Genomic DNA, 25,131 nt, shown 5'->3' on the forward strand with positions numbered 1-25,131 from the left:
TGGAAGCATGACTTTATGAGAGTTTTTGTTGACATCCCGAATATTGAAGCATGGATTCATGAGAGCTTTGTTGATTTCCTAAATATGGACGCATGAATTTATGAAATTCTTTGTTGACCATCCGAATATAGAAGCATGAATGTATGAGAGATTTGATGGCAATCCGAATACGGATGCATGATTTTATGATAGTTTTGTTGACATCCCAAATATGGAAGCATGAATTTATGAGAGTTTTTGTTGACATCCCAAATATGGAAGCATGAATTTATGAGAGTTTTTGTTGACAACCCGAATATGGAAGCATGAATTTATGAGAGTTTTTGTTGACAATCCGAATATGGAAGCATGAATTTATGAGAGTTTTTGTTGACATCCCGAATATGGAAGCATGAATTTATGAGAGTTTTTGTTGGCATCCCGAATATGGAAGCTTGAATTTATGAGAGTTTTTGTTTACAATCCGAATATTGAAGCATGAATTTATGAGAGTTTTTGTTGACATCCCGAATATTGAAGCATGAGTTTATGTGAGATTTTGTTGACATCCCGAATATTGAAGTATGAATATATGAAAGTTTTGTTGAAAACACGAATATGGAAGCATGAATTTATGAGAGTTTTTGTTGACATCCCAAATATGGAAGCATGCATTTATGAGAGATTTTGTTGACAGCCCAAATATGGAAGCATGAATTTATGAGAGTTTTTGTTAACATCCCAAATATGGAAGCATGAATTTATGAAACTTTTTGTTGACATCCCAAATATGAAAGCATGATTTTATGATAGTTTTGTTGACATCCCAAATATGGAAGCATGAATTTATGAGAGTTTTGTTGATTTCATAAATATAGAAGCATGGATTTATTAATTTTGTTGACATTCCAAATATGAAAGCATTCATATATGAGAGTTTTTGTTGACATCCCAATTATGGAAGCATGAATTTATGAGAGATTTTGTTGACATTCCAAATATAGAAGCATGAATTTATGAGAGTTTTTGTTGACATCCCAAATATGGAAGCATGCATTTATGAGAGTTTTTGTTGACAACCCAAATATGGAAGCATGACTTTATGAGAGTTTTTGTTGACAATCCGAATATGGAAGCATGGCTTTATGAGATTTTTTGTTGACATCCCAAATATGGAAGCATGAATTTACGAGAGTTTTTGTTGACAATCCGAATATTAAAGCATGAATTTATGAGAGTTATTGTTGACATCCCGAATATGGAAGCATGAATTTATGAGAGTTTTTGTTGACAACCCGAATATTGAAGCATGAATTTATGAGAGTTTTTGTTGACAGCCCGAATTTGAAAGCATGATTTTATAAGTTTTGTTGACAACCCAAATATGGAAGCACTAATTTATGAAACTTTTTGTTGACATCTCAAGTATATAAGCACGAATTTCCTAGAATTTATTTCCCGGATATGGAAGCATGCATGCATGAGAGTTTTTGTTGAAAACCCAAAATGGAATTATGATTTTATGGGAGTTCTGTTGACAACCCGGATATGTAAGCATGATTTTATGAGAGTTTTTGTTAACATCCCAAATATTAAAAATATGAATCTGTTACAGGTTTTTTTTTTGACAACCTGAATATGGAAGCACGAGTTTATGAGAGGTTTGTTGATTTCCTAAATATGGAAGCATGAATTTCTTTGTTGACAACCCGAATATAGAAGCATGAATGTATGAGAGTTTTGTTGACATCCCAAATATAGAAACATGAATATATTACTTTTGTTGACAGCTCAAATATGAAATCACGCATTTATGACAGTTTTTGTTGACATCCAAATTATGGAAGCATGGATTTAAGGGAAATTTTGTTGACGAGTCGAATGTGGAAGCAAGTATTAATGAGAATATTTGTTGACATCTCGAGTATGCAGACATGAATTTATGAGAGTTTTGGTGACAACCCGAATATGGAAGCATGAATATTAGAAGATTTTTTTTGGAACCCGAACCTGAATGCACTTATAAATTTTTGTCAAAGAACAAAAACTGGAAACATCTGTTTGTGTTGAGATACATTACCGGTTTATTATTAAAAGGAATCTGGTCATTTGTTTACTCGGATAATTACAATAAAAGTGTTAGTAACAGTTCACTGTTAAATTATACAACTTTATATTTAATGCGTTGATTTTTGTTTTCATAAAGGTGTTGTATATGGAACGGGGTACATGTTGGTGTAGAAGAAAGTTTGTCTCTAATTTTATTCTGAACAAAACATTGGGTTTTTGTATCCTATATACATGCATGTAGTTACATATAACTTTATCATCCAGACCCACCGGAGACAAAACTTAAATTCCATAGTGACCTTACTATCACAACCTTGCCTTTTCTTTTCTTCAGTATTAAAATGTTAGACCCACTCTTCAAATGGGATCAAAACTCGAAAAGTAAACAACTCGTGCGGGCTTCAAAAGACGAAAGTTATACTCTGGTTTAATGATATTTAATTTGAAACATCATTATCCTTTTATATATCTGTAACCCCGTCACAAATTTGTTATAATGATCAATATACACCGATATAATTTTCTTCTTTTTTCTCCTTCATTCTCCAACTTCTTGCAACAAATTCTAAAGGGCTAGCGAAATGTCCTTTCAAAGGAGAGGTTTCGGCAAATAACTAATTCTATAATTGAATGCTAGAGTTTCCTATTGTAAATATACTACTTCTAATTTTTGTCAAAAATAAACATTAGTTAGCGGAAAGATTTGTTTGAAGAGGGAATTCAAAATCAAAAATTAACACACAGTGTATGATATTCAACAGTTCTTGATTTTTATGTACATTTATACAAGTTTAATTACAAATCTGTACAAAAATTAAAAGTTCTCGCACTTATGAAACAGTTGTGAATATGCAAGGCATTTTTATCTTTTTAAAGTCTTCTGTTCATGATATATTTTGCACCAGTGCACTTACATGTACAATTTTCATTGCATATTTAAATATATCTGTCTAGAATTCGTCAACTACTCACAAATTCCTGTAAATGGAAAATAATATGTATGTAACAAGAACATATTTACATTTATGATAATGGTCATGACTTTAATACACGATTGTAGCACATATTTCCTTACGAAACACACATATGTGTCAATATACAGTTCATAAAGTCTTTCATTGTACGGTGCCGGATGTTGAATCATCTGAGTTTATGTGCACACTATGTTGAGACAATGCATCACGATAGAGCAGGGTTTCCCACTTATTTATGGCCTTGGCTTGAGCCCATAGGCAACAGGGGGCTTAACCGTCTGCCATATTAACTTATTCAAAGTTCAAGGACTATTTTTACCAAATACTCGGCTAGTCCTTCGCTTATCACAGTATGTCTTTTTATTTTACGGAAATCAACTCATATAGGTGGGGGAGTGAGTGGACTCCAGTTACTGTTTCTCGAAATGTCTCTACTTGGTGTTGGAACAAAGTTTGAAATATCACACTGGTCATACGTTGTCTGTGACGATAACATGCTACCGGAAAGGGAAGACACGCTAGTCGGACTAGTGGATGATGGGATAGAATATCCAGCGTTTCGCAGATACGGCATTGAACAGCTCTGATTGGGCGAAATGTTTCCTGGCATGGCAGATCCCATCCACATACCATATTGAGATTGAGAAGGTACGGCATTTCCATTCAGCATTCCAGCTGTTGAAGAAAACTGTGACCAGTTATCGCCGATGTTTAGGACTGGAAGATTTGGAGTCATGTCACGTGATAGACTACCTGTAAAAGACGAAATAATAATAATGATTTAAAACTATGTTTATGTAAGAGATATGAAAAAAACGAATTCTTTACTTGAAAATAAAACATAAGAGATATCTGAAATGTTCTAAGAAGAATTACAATACAATCAATATATTTATTTACAATATTTTTTAATAATACAGGTCAGTGAAGTCGGAAAAGTATCAATTTTAATAAAAAAAAAGTATTTTTTTTATTTCCGAAATTATAGACCATATCAAAAGACATATAATACATGTATATCGCGATGTTTGATTTGCTTTTTGTAACAGTCATTGAAAAGCTTCATTTTATAATACATGCTCCGAAATTTCAGTTAGTCTATTACACTATTAACAGTCAAAATTACAAATTAGGCTATTATATGGCCGCACCGAAATTCAAGAAAATTGTTTAGTGAAGAAAACGAACAATTTGCTAAAATTTATTACACACCCCCATAAAACATCCGGGGCGGGGGTGCTAACAAATTTGTAATATGATCAACAATGGTCTACCCATTTATCCAGTTAAGAACTGTAAAACGATGACAATTTCTATCCATTTAGTCAATTAAACAACGAATTTTATATCAACAATTTGCAGATCTCAAAGATATCTGTCTATAATAGGTGAAGATGATATTGCTATTTAAGATTTACGTCCCGACTTTTGGGGAAATCATCAAAGAGCAAAAGGTGATATCTTGTAGTGGCCTAGTGTAAAAATTGCTACATCAAAAAATGGCCACTTCAATTAAACTGATTTAATTTTCGCAGGGTTCCATACCCGGATTTAGGAATAACACACCTGTAATTTGTTCCGCGTTTCTTACGTTTGGCGTATATTTTGCAGTAATGTTTTCCGTGTAAATAAATGAGAAATAAATTTAAACGTTTCGTATTGAAATCGTTTGCAATAAAAATAATTTTATAGAATTTTAATTACAAATGGGTTTAGTCATAAGACTTTCTTGGGCGGTCATAAATAATTGTACAAAGCTTAGTTATCCCCAGTAAAATCATTTCAATAAGATAATGGAAAATCTTTTCCTTTCAATTATGGCAGAAGTGCCTTTTTAATACAATTTGAAAAAGAGAAAGGGTCGTTAAATATGTTTATATAGTTGGCGAATGAGCACGAAAATGGCGTCGAATAAACATAGGTAAACACGATTTAACTAAAAGTTATCGTTTCAATGCCGTTTTTGATCCTAAAGATGGCATAAATTAGATAGAGACGCTTTCATACAAGTGTCACAAAATGGCCATATTATGAATGAAGTTGTTGTGTTAACCCCCAACATTTACTTTATGGCACCCTTTAGGTATTTCCTCAGAGGATCTCACTTTAAATGTCCCACTATAAACTCTAGCTATTAATTTTAATTGTTAAGTTTAAAGTTAGCAATGAATACATCTGTCTAGGATATTGTTCAAATAGGACAGGTTTGGTCGCATTCACTGACCACAAGATGACCACGATGACAATGCGGAAAAAATAATAAACAAAGTTTGACAGCAGTTTCGGATTATGTCATTTTCTTTTTCAATTTGAAAAACTTCGCTTTGCAATTTCTACACGGTGGACGCCATGTTGCTCAGTATAAAGTTTAATTAAAGAACAGTCATTTAATTTGTCTTTATTTGATTAAAGCAGCATGCCTCCAGATCCATGCTTATGTTCACTTTTATAAGATGTATTTTTAAATACAATGTAAATGAAAAAAAAGTAATTTAAACATTCAAAACGGCACTTTACAATCCCCGTAAATTACCACAAAAAAAAGAGATCAAATATGTAAAACAATAACCCTTACTGCATAAGACCCGCAGTAGAAATATTATGATAAATACTGCAAAGTCAGTCATTTATTGCACATACATGTAAATTATTAATTGAATCTTGAACCTTTTTACTTTTCTTAAAATCTTAGTTCATTTTTGCAAGTTTGATCGCAAGTTTGTCTTGATTTTTTTAGCTCATCTGAAGGCATGCAGCTTTAAATGTGGCCAACATAATATCCATTTCCAAATACAAATGTAACAAAATTTTAATTAAAATAAAATGTATCCCCCCGTTCGTCCGTATGTCTTTCTGTCTGCTGAGGTACAAAAGTGGACATACTTTTTACAATTAGATGGTTGAAATTTTTTTATTAAGACTGTTAAGTTTGTTCACCTCCTAATTTTAAATGGCTTCAAATAATTGCCTTCCTCATTATATGTTGGGTATGACTGAATACTTACTAGGAGGAGAGCGTCTTTGATACGGATGTGAATATGGCGCATGCCTGGCATTACGGAAGCTGAGTCTATCACAATGTGGATTTGATAAGTTCAAAGCGTTTGGAAACTGATGAGCTGGTGGAGGTACAAGGGCGCCACCTGGCGGCAAATACCACGTTCCTGTCACTGAAAATACAATAAATAAGTACGTTAGTATACGAGTGAAAACAGAACAAACGTGCATTGTTATAAATAACAGTTTAAATAAAACGTGACTAACGCGTATCAGTCAAAACATGTCAAGTACTAAGTAAGGACACGCTAAATGTCTGACTAATTGATACTTAATTTTGTTTATTTAGAGGAGTTTCGAGTAACGTATCGCGGTGTCCCGGCGATTTCTTCTTTAAAATGGACAATGGGCGTGACATACTGGACAAAACAGAACGGACAATGCCCTAGACAAGATGGGTCTTCACGAGCTATCAAAATATTGTATACACGAATCTAAACAAACTTCGTTGTCATCTAGAGAGACGCTGACACCGAAGTCTGCATCGGGAGCAAACTTATTCTTATTCATGACAATAAACTATATCATAGAGGGAATTATAAATTCAGCGTGGTGGGTGGCATATCATATCCTTCTACTATCCTTCATAAAATAACTATAAACACACATGAAAGTGTGTGGCTCATTTTCCACCAGCCAACCGGAACCGGGTGATAACGCACTATCAGATCCAAATATAAAAGACTAAATTGAAATCGTTCATCGTGCAATTAAGATTGGAGAAAAACGGACCACACCGTGAAATTGTAACGTTCTATGGGAAGTTTATATTTACAAAATGGTTGTCTAAATCTTTATTCAAATGATCCAACTAAAGACATTTCAAGAAGACAATACGGACATGTCTAAAGTTTGACAAACAAACTAATTGAAAAAAAAATAACGCTGTCATCTTTCAGGTTGGATCGCTCGCAATCGTCGACAGAGGCACGCACTGAACTGTTTTTTTTTTTTTTTAATTTTAATTTATTGAAATTAAAGCATTAAATTCGTGTTGATTGCAGATTTTTTAGGTAATAGGTCCTATGAATAAATTAGATAAACGATTAGAAAACGGTTGATATTTGTTTGTTAAAACACTCTATTTTTTTTTCGTAACAAAAATATGAATTAATTTTATTATGCAATTTTATTATGCGAACACAGCTGTTGCTTGTTTAATGTCATTCAAAAATGGTGCATATTAGACTTGTTTTATAAGCTAACAATTCTGTTCTCTCCAATACAATATCTTAAATGCAAATGAATTTTTATTATGATATTTTTGTTGTAAACACAAAAAGACATACATGTAAATATTATTATCTATGTTCGGCAGAAAATTCATTTACAACGTAAGTAATCATGTATTAAATTGTTATAAAGTTCAAAATGAGATGCATTGATAATTTGTGAATGATTTGCCTTCCTTTAAGAGTATATATTTCTTTTGTGCCAATGCAATGTACCAATGCAAAAACATGCATGTACCTTAAATAGATTTCAAGATTTTATTGATTCATTAGGCATATAACATGCTTTAGATGAGAACAAAAAGAAAACATTAATATGGTTGTCAAAGAACGGACAAGCAAAATGCTCAATCAATCTTTTTTTTGAGCGAGATTAAGTGGTCAAACTAAAAAACCGTCTCACATGCCGTCCCACAATTTCTACGTAAGTTTTAAGTACCCGTATCAAACTTTTAATCCAGAGCTTTCGAGTTCACTCTTTATATGCTGTGAAATTGGCAAATACCGACACCATTTGGGCATATTTGGCCTTTCACATCAAGTAATGAAAATCAGAGACGATTTTCTTATCAGATTTTAAACAATATAAATAATATCAGTCATCAAGATTTTATTTGTACCTACATAGACATCAAAGGTGCCGAAAATTGAATTAAACGTTTCTTACAGATACGATAACAACGGACCATCTACCCTTGTAATTATCCGTGCGACGATGCGAACTGGTAGATTAAAAGATGAACCCTTGTAACGTTAATCCAGAAGACAATGATGACGGTTCTTTCAGAGATTTCTTTATTGCATTTGAACGTTAATCCATATCATTCCAAAAGAAGATTAACAACGAAATTTGACAAATTAATCAAAGGGTCTAGAGTAATTGTGAACCACGGATGGTTATTGGAAACATTTCTGGCGGATTATCGAGAGCATGCGATGTCCTAATAGACCCGGGTGATACATAAAAAAACTTGTTATGATACCAGCAAAAGTGTCAGAAGTGATAGAGAAGAAAGAATATTTATGTATGTTATTCAAGAGATAAAACAAAGTCTTGCGAAGAAAGGAATTGTTTCAGTGCAGCCTTAAATAATGCAAACCGAAACAAACAAAAAAATAATCGGTTACTTTAGTACAAATTTTAAAAGGAGTGTCAAAAGGGCGATTTTCCAAGTTTCATTTTGATTTAATGGTAATTCTAATTGATGTTGTTTTTTTTCTTCTCTTTTGTGCTTAAAGAGTCCATTAATATATTAATGTTTGCAGTTTACCATCAGATACGTAGAATACTCATGTTCTGGTCATTATGTTGCTTTTCCAATATTACTAAGTCTCTACTCAAAGTTATGAGTTAGTGTGCCTCAAAATCCGACACCATAACATCAATTGTACAATAAGTACAATTGTCTTTTGATTGGTAACATAATAATTTCTTATTATCGTAATTAATTAATTAATTAATTAATTAATTAAAAGTAATCAATTTAGTTTTTTATATTTATTAAGGGTTTTTCATTCATTGTTTCATTCATTCTCTCGTTCTTTCTTCATTATTTATTTATTTATTTAGTGTTTGATTTTTTTATTTGCGGCGGGGAATTTTGTTGTAGTTGTTGATTGTTATGTCTTTTTTAAGTAGAAACTATATAGCTTTGTTTAACATAAACACGGAAATCATGGAAAGATAGATTAACTCAATAGGAGCAAAAAACATTCCTCAACTTTATTAACCCAGCGAACACTTGGGTATGATAAATTTGTCAAGCAAAAGAACACGATGTCGTAAACTTGCGTTTAAACTGTTACGATCCTTCTTTCCACAATACGGCCTTCAATATTATCACACAAGTCCCACCTGGCCGTATTCAAAGAGCCATCAACCATGTTTCAATGAAACCTATGTAAAAGGCACTTAATAATTTATGTATAAGTAGCTCGCTCGTTTATCTTCCGCACTTCACAAATACGTGCCGAAATCAGAGGAAATTTAGATGTACGTTTGTTCAATACGGTGGCCCCTATTCATTGCGCACTCCATATCTATGCGCTCTTTCGCACCTCGGCTGATAAGTTAAACTGACATTTTGACAAATATAGATTACAAACATTCCACGAGACAAAAAGTAGTGCGAGGCAGGTTTGGGTATAATCCGTCATCCACGTTTTCACAGACTCTTCCGAAATCCTCTTAATCGGGAAAGATTTCGTATATTAAGTACGAAGTCTTTCCGTTTAATAGACTGCTTGGACAATAACCGCTCTTCATACACATACAAGTTTATGATATTTTTTTTTCTAATTGAACAGAAAAAAAAACACAGTTAAGTGTATCGTATTAAGTTTTCTTAAAAATAAGAAAAATTAGAATAATATCAAACTTATAATCGAAAAAGTAGAAAAGTATATATTTTTTAATTAACGAAGAAAAGTTATCTCTAAAAATAAGGGATTTTTTGGACTTGACTTACATATTAAAAAATTTGAAAAATCTGTTCATGTATATATTTCCCTATTTTTATGAAAAAAAAAATGTAATATCTTTAATTGAATAAAAAAGACTTTCACTTTTTTTCTAACAGATTCCAAAAATAATATCATATCGATATTATATCCCCTTTTTTCTGATCGAAACAATAATGTAGGTGTATTGTTTTAGACATTGAATGGATTTTTCAGGGCCCGCGCAAACTTCAAATGTGGCGATCTCAAGTGACGGATCATAAACTCCCCTAGATTTTTTTTTTTTTGGTAAAAAAAGAAAATAATTGCCCCTTTAAAGACCCAGTCTACAGACGTAAAGATGAAATGATATAGTATGGGGATTTGCTGTTGATTTTACACACCTGTTCACTTCACTAGAGAGAGTTTGAAACTTGTTTGTTTACTTCAAGTACAAGCACTTAATATAACAAGAAAGTAAATCAACTACATAATAGATAGCATTGATAAGTTCGCCCATACAGGCCTGTACGTATATAAATTTTGCTACCGAAACTTTACTAGGTTCTCGTATACGCGCTGATAAAGGCCTAGGGTCGGTGTTGATTTTGACGCAATTCGGATCCTAACCGCACACAACGCTGTTTGCATTTTTGTCAATTGACAAACAAGCAGACGACACCTGTAACGCTTCCAGACGAAAATTAAATTTTTGAGTAATTGCTTTATGTATTTCTTAAGTGTATCTTTGATATTTTATTTATAGCTTTCTTGAAGTATGGAACGCATAATTTGTATTAATTTTGTATTTATCCACATCTGCTCTTTATACGTTTTATCTTTTTCTAGCTCTTGCTACATTCTACTTCAGACGAAACCTTATTTTTTGGAAGTTACTGTACTGTATCACTGAATATATTTGAATACTTTACATGCTTATTATTTATAGCATTTTTCAAATCATTAACAAATTATTTTAAAATTCTACTGAAATATGAAGTTTCAAATCGACTTCAGTGAATGACTCAGTTCCGTATGCTAACAATATTTTATATATTTATAAAAATATATTATTACAAATTCAACTATGCTTTTGGATGAGTATATAAATCAAAGTTTATATGGCTGCTCACATGGAAAAAAAGTTTGATAAATGTTGCATCTTTATCAAAATTAAATTTCTCAACAAAATTATTCCGCCTGTAAAACGCACTCGTGATACTTTAATGTGCATGTCGGTAAACAAACTTTGTTTCTTTGAGATGTTGCTGAGCCGTTGACAGAATAAAAGAATTAAAACAAAACTTACAGTGTGAGAAAGATCTCTGTTGATTGTCTAAACTTTCTTCCAAATAATCTCTCTGTTCTGGCCTAAAGAAAAGGAACAAAATATATGTAGTTTTATAGAATGTCTGCTGCAGGAGAAATTATATCGTCATAACTAGGCGTAATAATGTCGTAAAAATCAGGCGTAATAATGCCATAATTATTAGACATAAATAAATAATGTTGTAATAATAAAGCGTAATAATTAGGCGTATAAGTATTATAAATATTTAGAATTTTCACAGACAGAAAATAGAGTTACAGAATGGTAAATATCAAATAATTATCAGTTGATTTTTTAATTAAAAATATTAGTATTATCATTTTATCTATTTTTGTATATCTAATATTTTGGATCAATCTTTTTAAAAGTTAACTATGATTTTATTTATATTTCTATTCCAAAACATCTTTACTTTTAAAGAGGAGAGCAAAAAACTGACATATTTGACCTACCTTTCTTTAGCATCCAAAAACGCCTTCGCAAATGGATTATGTTTTATTTTTAATGCAGTTATCTAGAATGCAAGAAAATAAATAATGTGAGTACATCTGAATACATTTTAAAAATAAATTTTTAATATCAAAATTAAAGCAAATTCTGCACAGTCTATTATTATATAACATACGTTATTTTCAACTTCTTTTCTAATTTCAAATATACATTATAACACTAAGTGTGCTAGCACTCATATTTAAACATGTTTTCTGCTGCCAGTTTAACTCAAGACCAGTCTGTCCGTCTGTACAGATTGTCTATGTTCCATACTGATGACGTCAATTTTTTATTCAATTGATATGGAGTTATTGATTGATATCAACATTTTTAATAAGAACATGATAAGCAGGATCAGAGTAAGGACTGGTCGCTTTGCTACACTGTACTTAAAAAGACGAACTAAACATCAATCAAGTTTGGTCAAAACGGTGTCGTAAGAAAATAATTTCATAATATTTCCTACCTCCTCGTTCTGATAAGCTGTGACTGCGATGAACTGGGTTTCTGGAAAATTAAAGCTACTGATTCGCTTCTTCTGGGCATTGGCTGTTACCTTGACAACGTGAAGACGAGGCTCATACTTGTGTAGAGAATTTAACATAATCTGTAAAATAAATAAATAAATAAATAAATAAATAAATAAATAAATAAATAAATAAATGAATGAATGAATGAATGAATGAATGAATGAATGAATGAATGAATGAATGAATGAATGAATGAATGAATGAACGAACGAACGAACGAATAAATGAATGAATAAATAAATGAATGAATGACACAAAATAAAAAATGTATAAAAGTTTCAGTTACAATTAAAGATTGTGAAAAAAAACTTCTAAAATCATCAACAATAACAACAAACGCTCACGTTCAAGTCTTTTTTAACAGCATCTTGACATTTAATTTGCAATTTGTTTAAAGCCTCCCACTTTCTTTAAAAAAAAATGATGACTGTATTAAATTGGGTACCAATGTAAATAAATGGTTTGATGATGTTTATCGATGACTCTGTCAACAAAGTATTATAGGCTGGCAATATAATTGCTGTAACATAATGAGATTAAACTGGCAGGCAAATAATTCAAATAATTGATTTCTAAACAATTCATTAAACATTTAAGAGGAATGACTTTGTAATTATTTAACGTAAGAGAGCGTCAAATGTTCCGCCGCTCTTACAATAGCAACTTTTCGGCCCTTTCCGTCAATCTTCGGATATTATAGATAATAGCCGAGGACGTTCCGATCGCCTCTCTTAATACTAACGGAAAATCTCCGACACTAAAGATACATGTATTTTATTACATTTATTATTGCTTTAATTAAAACTAAGATGATAGTTTGTATAATAGCATATTTCTCAAAATGTAGTATAATATATATTATATAAATAATTACAATTCACCTTAAATCATTTAAATTTTAAAGTCACCATTCCAGAAGTGTTTAAACTTATTAAAAAACAGAAATAGATCTCAAAAGAAAACTGCCAAAAATGTTTACATATAATAGTATTTCTATTAATATTTTTTCAGCTCAAATTAAACAAAAAGAACGTGTCGAATTTTGCTTCTGAACAAATAAAAAAATATTTCTCTAAAATAAATATCATGGTACGAAAAGAAACTACCGTGTATAGTAAAAATATTAATTATTCAATTAAAAAATAAATAATTGCGTGTAAAGTTATATATTGAAATTTAGATTAATGGTTTCTTTTGAATTGACAAAATTCCTGTAAATTATTAAATAATGAGATTTGCCAAGCTGCGTTAACGGATGACATATATCATTCCGGACAGACACGGTTTCGGACATTAGTACAGCCATCTGGATTCGGCAATCGATAATTCTGCGATACGCACTCTTGCATCATTAGCCCTTTAGGGACTATAGTGAGTTCCGTTATACCCTATCTCCAACACTGTGGTTGTTCTACTTTTATTTTGACTAATTTATAGACCATAGACACCCCCAATTAATCTGAACGGTAATTTTTAGAGATAAATTTTCTCACATAAGAACGAACACATTGGATTCACTTCTTGACATACAAAACTGGCACTAATTGGAAAATTTGGTTTTACTTTTTAACAAGTGCTTGCAATGTCTTATGACACCAAACCATAGAAAATCACGGCATCCCATCCGAAAGGACCGTCCGAACAATAGATACATTTACATCATGGTGGAGAAATGTCTTTCCCTTTTTATAAGTATTGAAACGTTTTAATCGGATTAAGACTTAAAATCACAGAAAAGGAGTAATAATCTTGACTTTCTCGTCAGATTATGGTGTTAGCTTATCGCTGTTGTTTGTTTAATTCACAAGGATTTGTACGCAAAATTCTATGTTGGGTCCGATAAACAACACTTTGTCCAAATATAAACAAAACAACAAGTACCTGTATATTTATAATCAACAACACAATTCTAATCTAAATTTCATTCAATGTTTAACATATATTTTAACTGCTTTTATTTAAAATGAATCCCAATCAAACGGTTAACTGTTAATGTTGATATTTTCATTCAAAACATCATCTCACAGAAATATAATAAAAGATCCCAGTTTTATTGCAATATTTCATGTATATTTATTTTATTGCCAGAGACCTATAATACAGCTCTGTGAGCTTTTTGTTTTTATTTATTTGTTAATGTCTATATATATTTGCTGTTTCATGACTAAATCGACATTTTTTTTCGGTATATTCAAATCGTGCAGTAACATTTCCTAATAAACAAAATGAAAGAAATAAAAATGGAAAGTTACCTGTCCGCCACCGTTTAATTTGTTTGTCAGTTTCACTTTACTAAATGAGATGGGTTCCTTCATCCAGTGAGATCCAAAGTTCGGCGAATCTGGGTGAACGTACACACAGTTCGGCACTGAGGGTTCAGCCTTACCACCGGCTACCCATTCACCGTTTACATATTTCCAACGATGGTTCTCCACTTGCACAAAGTCCAGTAGGATAGTATACATGGAATTGGGATCCAACCCGCTGATGCTCGTCTTGAACACGGGAAACATGCGTCTAAAAAAATTATAAAAGCATTTTTATTATTTGTATTATCTTGTATTACATAATAATTTTCAAAATATAATTTACAAATTTCACATTGTAAACGTATTTTTAACTATATGATAAGTGTATAATTTGTGTTGCTTTTGTCACTTTGTTTTGTTTCTTTTTTCTTTGGAAAATCATATATTTTTCATCAATTTCATTAATATTGTACTGCGATATATATTTTCTCAGACTTTCCGGCAGATGTAAATTTGTTACAAAAACAGATTTTTTTATTAAGAGCTCCTTACAATTGATCAAAGGCTATCCGGTGCCCTAAAATTAGACGCCCTGTAGTTTTAGAAGAGTTCTGGTTTCTAAAACAAACGATAAAAAACGCAACTTTAACCACAAATAATAGGCCACGGTCACTGCGGGATACCAGCATAATATTGCACAGTATTTCCTGTTTTATGGGTAATTTTATTTAAGTGTGTCCACAGGATATTTGCATTTTATGACTTTATTTATTGTCTCATTTGCATTTATTCATTATTACACTGGTCAACATAGTACGTTCCTATGTCAGATACCTATCCTACAAAATGATTTCGTTTTCAACATTTTTACTTCGTTCTCACTAAAGAGCGTCCCGAAGGATTTTAGCGTCCCGAAGCGTCCTGAAGCGTCCCGAAGCATTATTGTTATTTATAAGCAACATGTGAATTTGTTATATATATGCTATTATTTATAGTGTTCACCAATTTAGACAGAACTTAATTTATTTTCAATGAAAAAATAATGATATTTCAAAGCATATTCCAAAAAAGTAAAATAAAACAAAATAGGATCAAATTTTTATCGTTATAAAAAAAATTATAGAAAAAAAAACTTTATTTATATGATTTAACATTTATTTTTTGCCATAGATTTTTTTAATGAAACGTTTTTAAATTGGTTAGCCTATAAGTAGAACGTTCAGAAAATATGCCGTTTTTAGGTGTCTTCCCTCTTAGAATGGTTTTCTTTTTCATGTAATTATTTGCGTTTTATTACATTTCTATTTCATTTTTATGAAAACGGAAAATGTGCCATATTCTGGAACGTACACGTTTGTCTAAATATAAAAAAAAATCATAATTAATTTTAAAGAAATAGAACATAGACAAGGAGTAACTAAAATTTTGAATATCCCATTTAACTACAAAAAAATCAAATCAAATTCTGTAGAAGTATTGTTTCATTATATAAAAATATATATTTATTGTTATGCACACAACTTAATGCATTTTCACATGTTTTCGAGAGCCTCTCTGATTTGCTGAAGATTTTTCAATGACTGTAATGAATCGATTTTATCTTGTTGCGTGATTCGCCCACGTTATGAAGAAAATTTCCTGTTTTTGTAGCGTAACACAGTGCTTAGGGACGATTTTATAAACACCTGGTTGCTTTCAGAAGGAAAATTACCATCGCATAAAAACACAATATAAATATGTAAATGAATGGGGCTAAATAAAAAAACAATTATTATAGTTAGTTTATTAATTTTGTAATTCTTTATCGCAGGATATTTAAATGTTATCGTATGGAGAAATCATAAATAAAGATACATATCTACACCGAATGAACTGTAGTTTCATTTTGTATCTTATTCGGAGACAGTTTCAATAACACCAAATCATGTTTTACAGTTTTTTTACATAAAATGCAGTAAGGTTACGTTAAAAGTTGAACTGTATACAAAACTTAAAATAAACATGTCATTTATGTATATATTCAAAACTTTTAAAACATAAAAATGCAGTTATGATTAAAGACCCTCAGCAGCGTGTGTGTTCCGAAATATAAAATTAAAATAATATTCAAAATGCGTTTGCCTATAATAATGTGTTCATGGTTAAATTCTCGTACGACCCGTTACTTTTTATCCGTACGAGTACGCGTTTTATTGTTTTGACAAATTACGGTTTTTATTTTTTTTAATTTTTTCACCATCTCTTTAATTGTATGACTTTTTATATGTGTGGAACCAAATCGTTCACTTATTGTTTATCTGTTCACATGTTATATCAATATATTTGTTTTAGAAACTGTCTTCACAATAAAAGATAATTTGCGTTTAAAAATATAGTTGTCATTAGATTTATTTTAATTAAATAAATCTATAGAAAATAAAGGCTATTCATATTGGTCATTGTGCAAATTCCAAATGTCAGAAATCCTGAAAACTCTAAATTTAGCATTATTTTAATTGTTTTTTTTATGGAACCGTTTGTAGCATTCTAAAACAAAACCCTAAACACCTGGCAAACGTGTACAATATCTTAATTACTGAGAGAAATAATCATGTCAGAGGAAAAGAATCGTCTACAAGTTTATGCAATATTCTTAAAAAGGTTTTAAATAAAGTATTGAAACATTACTCCTAAAATTGTTGAAGATACTGTACAGTGAAGAAGAAAAAAGTAGAGAAAGATATAAAAAGGGAAGAAATAAAAAAAAACTCATTCAAAGGAAAATAAGCTGTTAGTTACAAACTGGTGTATAATATTTCCAAACTGTTCCACACGGGATAAACTGAACGGGGAATCAATATCAAAATCTAAGAGAAGTATGAAAAAAGTAGTTTCTTTTGTTCGACAAGACGCATATACATTATTATATGATTCCATGATAGAACACTTCTTAGAATGCAAATGTCGTTGCTTTTCAGTCACACAATAATTTAATAATAGTTAAGTCACTGTCCATTTAATATACAATATGAAAATTACAAAATCCGAAACGTTCAGATGGTGATTACAAGTTGTAAATATCACATGCGTTATGAATATTTCTTAATCTTGTTATTTATTTATATTTGTTAATTTTTTCTTCTTCGTTTTTTTTTCAAAATTAAATTTCAATCACTCATCAGGTTGTAAGTGAACATTTCCTAATACTTCACCATGTATGTGCTGCCACCATTGGGCTGGACACTTTCAAAGAATAAATTAATCAACAAAAAAGCGTTTCCCTTAACTACGTATTTGATCCGAAACAATTTCATGGTGAACTTCGATTTTAGCATAAACTTACTATTGCTTATATAATGTAGATATTTTATTTTAAGATAATATATGCAGAAAATTTACTCTTATCAATACCGAAAATAATCAACACGCCAGTATTAAAAGCTTATTCTTCCTTTAAGCACAAATAATAAATACATCAAAGGACGCCGACGAAGTACAAATACACAAACGAACATATTTCCCAATTAAGGAAATTCTGTGTATTTACATATACCCTGGGTGTAAAGATCAGATTTGCTCGCGGTGTAGGGTATTTCGTTAAATATATACTTGAATATATCAGAATCAATTTTTATACTATTAATTAAATCGGTTGAAATTATATCTAATAGTAAACTCCTTTGAACAAATTGACGTATCTTCAACCAAGACTGTATAAATTAAATAAACATTCAGTAAGAAAACACTGTCTGTTAAAAATGAAAGTACCTTTAAAAGTAAAATTTAAATATGCTACCCTTTTTATAATGTTAAGATGATTACTTGTCAGTCGATGTTAAAGAAGTCTAAACTTCCCTTCCTAAGGAGTTGAAACAATTGGCAAAATGATCACGGGAACGTGTGAATTCTCAGGCGTTTTCTTTTTATTAAAACACATTAAAATATATTGTCAGCAATAAATTTATAGGACTGACTTAAAGTAAATGAAATGCGATAACAAGTTATGATTACTTTCATACAAGAAGTCATCTTAAAATGATACAAAGCAAAGTTTACTTCTACTGTTATCGGTTATATTGGATATTTGTCCAACACGGTCCCAAATACTGAGTTTGTTAAAATGAGTGGTGTTTTGAATTTCACCGTTGCGTTTGTCAAAACAAATCTGGCTTAAATTTTTGTCTTTAAAACACATCCTACTTCTCGCTTATACACATATACATTAGATGTTTTCGCTGAAAATGTTTTCAAATTTGTAAAATAGGAGCGTAAAACAAACGGTTGATATTTAAAAGGAAGTGTAAGAGTTTTCCTAAATCGCATGAAAGGAAAAAAGGGTCCCAACATTTATGTACCTCATTGTTCAAAATAATGTGAAAAAGGCTGAAGCCAAAAGTTAAAGACAAACCCACAGCAGCTATGGGGCTAGTCCATATTTCATTCAATTGAAAAATCAGTTGAAGACTCAAACATTGAGTTATTAATTTTTGATTAATAGACGACGCGAAGTGAATGGTAATGAATATGTTGCTATGCATGAACATTACCTAAGGCTTGGATAAACTTCCAAGAACTTTGTATTACCTTAAAGATCGGTGAAAGAAGAGAGAGAACTTTAAGTTATAATATGATGCAGACTGTTTATAATAAAAAAAATAGAATAACAAAGATTAAACATTACCTCCCATTCTTTGTAACTATCATCTCGTTGGTGAATTCTTTGAACTTGGACCATAGTTCCTTTTCTTCCAACTTAACAGCGCACTTAGATTCGAGCCCTTCTAATTTCTCCACGGTACCGTTCAGATCCGGACTCACCACATCAAGTAACTGATTCAAATTCATTTGTTGATTTTTCATACTTGTAGCACGACAGTTCAAATTATTATTATTCTCCTTTTGTAAAACCATGAATTTGTTTATGATCCGCACGATAATTTACTTGTGTATTATTTATTTGAATCACATTAAAGTGTTGAAACTTTCGATTACAAATGACTTGTTAAATTATTACAGAAAGTTAAGTTTACAACCTAAAGTTCAGTGTCAGTCGTCAGTAATGTGATACAATTCTAACCAAGTCGCAAAGTTTTCTATGTCAATGAGATCGCATTTACGTACTATAAACCTTTCTCGGGTACATGCGGTTTTCAATTCCCTTTGATCTTGCCGCCAGTCCAATAAGACACCGGCCAATCGCTGCGCGGATTGTAAATCAAGGCGGAGTTCATTTCTACACCGAATTATCTGATTGGTTAAGATTAATACCCGGTAAGTCACGTGCGTTGTTTACGCTTTTAGCGTTGATTGCCTTTGGAAAAATATTTGAAAAGATGATAAATATGATTTTAAATTAGAAATAAATCGATTAAATTTCTTTCATTTTTATTAATTGGACAATAATTGTATAATTGTAATATTTCTCCCGAACCAATTCCCGCATTTTTCTTATAAATCAACAGAAAAGGCTTTTAATTTACCGTTGTTATTGGCCGCATAATATTTTTTATACATCTCATAACGACAGAAAAGTTTTAAGACAAATTATTCTACAAACTGTTGCTATCTTCTAATGATAAAAAAAATAGTGATACATTTTTTCATGGCTTTAATTACTGCCGTGATTCTTTTTACATTATTTCATTCTCTGACTCCGCAAAACTTGATTAAGATAGACCTTAGGCATAACAGGAAAGATTCAGCAGAAGAAGGGACTTGGGCACCGTTCTTTGGTGCATAATTATGTTCTTAAAACATAAAGTTATAGAATATGCCTTTAACACGAAAAAGGAAAATCTGTAAAGTATTTACAAACGTTTAGTTGTTTATAAACAAAATTACCGTGCATACATTCTACTGTTTAAATGATAAAGGGTAATATTATTGTAAATATTTTATAAATAATGTGTGTTTTGCAAGCAAAAAAGTAATTGATTTAAACGAGGAGGATACAGGATGGTGTGAGGTGGTGAAAGAACCAGTTGCAGTGGTCGGAATGCTCTCTTACACTTTCTTTCTGATACACTTCTTTCCGAAACATACATTTTTATCACATACTTGTATGTAGTTACTTTTCAACAATTATTCCTATATATATGAACATATCATTCAAAAACGAACAAACAAGCAAACAAAAGTTACTGGCAATATCATTACTAACCCATGTATTGAAAATAACGTTTAAAGTTTGATTTTGTAACCCACTCTTTATTTTATGCTAATCAGTCATACTTTTACTATTGTGACGTGGCTTCTAATAAAAGTGATTGTTGGTAGTAGCAATAACAATAACAGTAGAAGAAGATGAGGACAAATTTTGAATTCTTTATACAAATAGCATTTGTTTGTTGTTGCTGTTTTTTTTTTTCTACCAAACTGAAATGGAAATAGCATATTTATAGTACATGTATATGCTATACGATCAAACAATGGTAAGAAATGTTTCAGATCGTTAAGTGAGTTGCTTAGTTATTTGGACAATCACTTCGAAATTTCAGAGATGTAGATGCTATCAATGTCTCTGGAAATTTATTGCTTTGAATTATTGAACTTTTTAACATATGTTTCCAATAAGGATCTCTTATAGTTAGGCCAAACACATAAATACAATAAGATATAACAATATAAGTATATCCTTTTTTATTTTATTATATGAGAGAAAAACCTTAGCTACATTTTGATCTCTTTTTTAATTAAATATTTATTTTCCTTATTCTTTAATCTTGAACGAAATTCGATAATTTCATTATATGCCAATTTAAATAATATTTATTTATTTATTTTACTTTACTTTTTTGATACACAGAATGTAGATATTAGTAACAGATTGAGCAATTTCTCAACTTTGATTGAGCCGATCTGTAGAGTTAAACCGATCAATTATTTTCTCATGATGGTTAATAATTAGGGCGCTAATTGGCGACAATTATACCACGGCCGTCTGGTCAATAACAACAGACAACGCATTGTTCGGTGATTAACCGTGCTTTAATCCAATCAGCGCTTGATTGGTTACTATGTCGGTCTTTACTGGAATATGTTCTGTGACATATGGTTCCGAGACTGCTAGAAAATTTCGAACTTTTAAAGTTTGTCACTCAAACATGGCTGACTTTCCCACGTGACACAGACCTTTGTCTAACGACAAGAAAACACAGAATTCTTCCTAAATAATGTCAAATAATGTAAAATGATGTTGAGCAAACGTTTTTTATTCATCCTAAATATTTTACGTACTGGTGATAAAAATGACATGATTTTTAACAAAAGCTGAGAAATTCGAACTGTATATTGTCATATAATATTATAAAAACATCATCTTATATCTAATATGGTGGTCTTCTTCTTCATAGTTTTGAGAAAAAATAACATCTGCGTTGTTATTATAATTCCCCTGTAAGAATGAAATATCCCGAATTTTCAATTTTATAGATAAATAAAGTAATAAATAATTATCAATAAATATGCTATCAAAAATTTAAAGTCCTAAAAGCCTCTTAACAAACCCGGACTAATTATGATGATTAATGAGTTATAAATGAATCATAATAAAAAATTTAGCCATCATTATATAATGCAAAACACTTTCCAGCCATTTTCTCAAATACTGTACAAAAGTTCGTCGTGCATAATGTTAAAATGTGGACATTTCACTATAGTGCTAACTGGGAAATTTCTTCTCGAGTACACGTGAAATACTGGTTCCTTTCAAAACTTGCGAGAATTTGCGCAACATTACAAATATTACTATTATTTGTCACTAAAATGACTCCCTCAGACAATAACGTTTCAACCTGTCAGTATTGGTGGGAAAACAATTTGTTAATTTTAAAATATTATGACCCATTACACAGTATTAGAACGAGAAATTGATCTGAATTCTAGGGTGGTTATTTGCCCGGGCATTGGTAGAGTTGAAGGTAAAACCCCGCCGGACAAAAACATTCCTTGTATTTTTATACGTTTTTTTTCCCAATTCATTTTTCAATTCAATAACTTTATTGCATTAAACATTTTACAATACAAATAGATACATTGGCAAATGAAAACATATCCAAAAATAAAAGAAGCATACAAAGTCTTTTTTTTTCAAATACAATTTTGTGTCAGTTATTTTTTCTTCAAGTTATTTAGAAATGCGGATTTTATTTGCAAAGAAAAAAATTGCTAGTGGGAAATTGTCTTTTTTGATTTACAGTTCATTATAAGTTTTTCGAGCTTACTTATTGTTGGGGACCAAAATCACTTATTTACATATGCATGTCTGTGACTGTCAATTTGCGAAATTAAACAGTATCGTTTGTCAGTTTGAAACAAGTATGATGAGTCTTGTCTTCGTATTATAATAATTCATAAGAAAAATAGATTATGAAATTAATTTTGATATCTTTAAGTGAAATGAGCCGTGTCACGACAAACCAACGTAATGCGTTTGCGACCAGCATGGATCCAGACCAGCCTGCGCATCCGCGCAGTCTGATCAGGATCCATGCTGTTCGCTTACAAACCCTATAACAAGTAGAGACACTGATAGCGAACAGCATGGATCCTGATCGCGCAGGCTGGTCTGGACCCATGCTGGTCGCAAACCCATTATGTTGGTTTTGTCATGTCATGGCTCAAATTATGTCTATCTAATCGTAAATGACGAGTGTATAGGTAAAAGTATATAAAGCTTTACATTTTACCACTGTTGTCTTTAATTTTGTATTCTCCTATGCATTTTTTTTGATGAAAATTAGCATAAATCTGGAAACACACTGCTTTAATTTTATGAATTCAACGCACGCAAATTTAACAAGTTAATGAATAACATGTATTAAGCAAAACACGTACGCCATTACACTACCATCTACCTCCATCTAGACCTTAATTTTGTGTATGTTTTTCTTCAGAGGGTAGGTATATATAAACCTATATCTGATAAAAAAATAAATAAAATGTATTAACAGTAAAATTATATTGTTTCATTATTCGTATGTTCTTATGATCGAATGATCGATGCTCAAAGAGCTGTAACATAGAATGTCTTTGATATTTAACACACATGAATATAAACATACATGAATATTGTATGTAAACAGAACAAAATGTTCTAGAATATTTTGCTATTATAAGTAGGGTTTTATCAATTTAGGAATGATCCTATGCACACACCATTCGCTTTTAAGGCTATATACTTAAAATATTTTTTTCATTCAACCATTTTGGAATTTTTTTTTAAATAAAAACAATATTATTTTGCAGTAGATATATAGCTTTATAAACGTTAATTAAAACATGAAAGCAACCACTTGTAAAACCTAGTGAAAGTATTGGGTAACATTTTCATTTATGCGGTTCCATTACAGAGGACATATTGCAATCCTAAATTACATTTTCTCAGGATTTCCTCCCATGTTCCCATAGGGGCCTTATAAATTTCTTGATATTGTAACATTTTGACTTTTTTTGGCGAACCACGAATGTAGAAGTATGGGGTTTTTTTTCTGGTGGATTTTTATTGAATTAAAAACTAACATCATGCAAGAGATTTTGGTCAAACACACGATGCAAGCGTGTTTCGTTTGAAAACAATGTGTAAAAAGTGAAAAATGATAAGTGACCAAATAATATTTTTTCCTTAAATATGGTAACTTAAGTTTCCATTAAATGTAGTAAGAAATTATTTAAATCCGGGAAAAAATATTTTTGTCTCAGTTTAAACAAATTTTAAAAATAACCCTAAATCCAAAATTAAAATCTACAAAAAAAAATATTTTGTTGGGCGCAAGGAACAATTTAATTAATATTAGGGTCATACATTTAAAATCTTGCAAAGCTTGAAAAACAAGCAATTATCATAGTATTGCAAGCAATCCATAAGTCCCCTACCGGTTAGAACCCCATCAACATTCTGAAGGGCCATTGGCCATTCACTAATGTTTCAAGTTTTCTCTATTTTAAGTAAATTTGTTGGAAAAGTTCTTTAAAAGTGATCACAGGAAACAGTTTTTATGAACAGACAGACGGACTGAAGGACACTCTAAAGTTAATATTTGAAACATCCCTGTTACCAAAATATAACATTTTAAAAGCAAAATTCTTAAAGAGGAGATAACTCTTGAATTAAAGATGCAATTTCATAAAAATTTTCAGCTCTTTTTGACTAATCACAAATATTGTTATATTTGCCATGTTTTAAGCCTATTTGTTGCCAAGGCAACCAATATTTTATCAAAATAGGAAGAACAGACATGCATAATCTCAAGACTGCTATCTATCCATATGTCAAGTTTCATAAAAATATTTCTAGTACTTTTTGAATTATCACTGGATTCAGTTTATGTGTAAAATTTGCCAAATTTTCAGTCTATGTGTTGCCATAGCAACCAGAATTTTCAACATAGGAAGAAAAGAAAAAGACGTGCATAATCTCAAGACTGCCATCTACCCATATGTCAAGTTTCATAAAAATATTTTCAGTACTTTTTGCGTTATCACTGGATCCAGTTTATGTGTAAAATTTGCCATATTTTCAGCCTATTTGTTGCCATAGCAACCAGAATTTTCAACATAGGAAGAAAAGAAAAAGACGTGCATTATCTCAAGACTGCCATCTACCCATATGTCAAGTTTCATAAAAATATTTCCAGTACTTTTTGCGTTATCACTGGATCCAGTTTATGTGTAAAATTTGCCATATTTTCAGCCCATTTGTTGCCATAGCAACCAGAATTTTCAACATAGGAAGAAAAGAAAAAGACGTGCATAATCTCCATACTGCCATCTATCCATATACCAAGTTTCATAAAAATATTT

General features: G+C 31.0%; 1 protein-coding gene across 1 annotated transcript; it reads right to left on the reverse strand.

Moving 5' to 3' along the window:
• Positions 1 to 2,795: 2,795 nt before the first annotated feature.
• LOC132719179 (T-box transcription factor T homolog 1-like) lies at positions 2,796 to 19,445 on the reverse strand. The gene is made up of 7 exons (XM_060702927.1): positions 19,013 to 19,445; positions 14,356 to 14,620; positions 12,040 to 12,180; positions 11,534 to 11,595; positions 11,061 to 11,122; positions 6,029 to 6,193; positions 2,796 to 3,776 (listed from the first exon to the last, which is right to left on the reverse strand). Exons 1-7 carry the CDS (start codon positions 19,240 to 19,242, stop codon positions 3,403 to 3,405), a joined length of 1,299 nt encoding a protein of 432 aa, XP_060558910.1. The 5' UTR covers positions 19,243 to 19,445; the 3' UTR covers positions 2,796 to 3,402.
• Between the last annotated feature and the right edge of the window lie 5,686 nt (positions 19,446 to 25,131).

The sequence above is a fragment of the Ruditapes philippinarum genome, unplaced genomic scaffold (assembly GCF_026571515.1).
Source record: "Ruditapes philippinarum isolate M1 unplaced genomic scaffold, ASM2657151v2 ctg1158_1_1_1_1, whole genome shotgun sequence".
NCBI lineage: Eukaryota > Metazoa > Mollusca > Bivalvia > Venerida > Veneridae > Ruditapes > Ruditapes philippinarum.

Excerpts from the sequence above, each read along its gene's own strand:
- LOC132719179 (XM_060702927.1), bottom strand. The coding sequence starts at position 19,242 with ATGGTTTTACAAAAGGAGAATAATAATAATTTGAACTGTCGTGCTACA. Across the intron at positions 12,181-14,355 it reads AATTAAACGGTGGCGGACAG|ATTATGTTAAATTCTCTACA; the intron begins GTAACTTTCCAT and ends TTTATTTTACAG. Across the intron at positions 11,123-11,533 it reads TTTTTGGATGCTAAAGAAAG|GCCAGAACAGAGAGATTATT; the intron begins GTAGGTCAAATA and ends CCTTTTCTTTAG.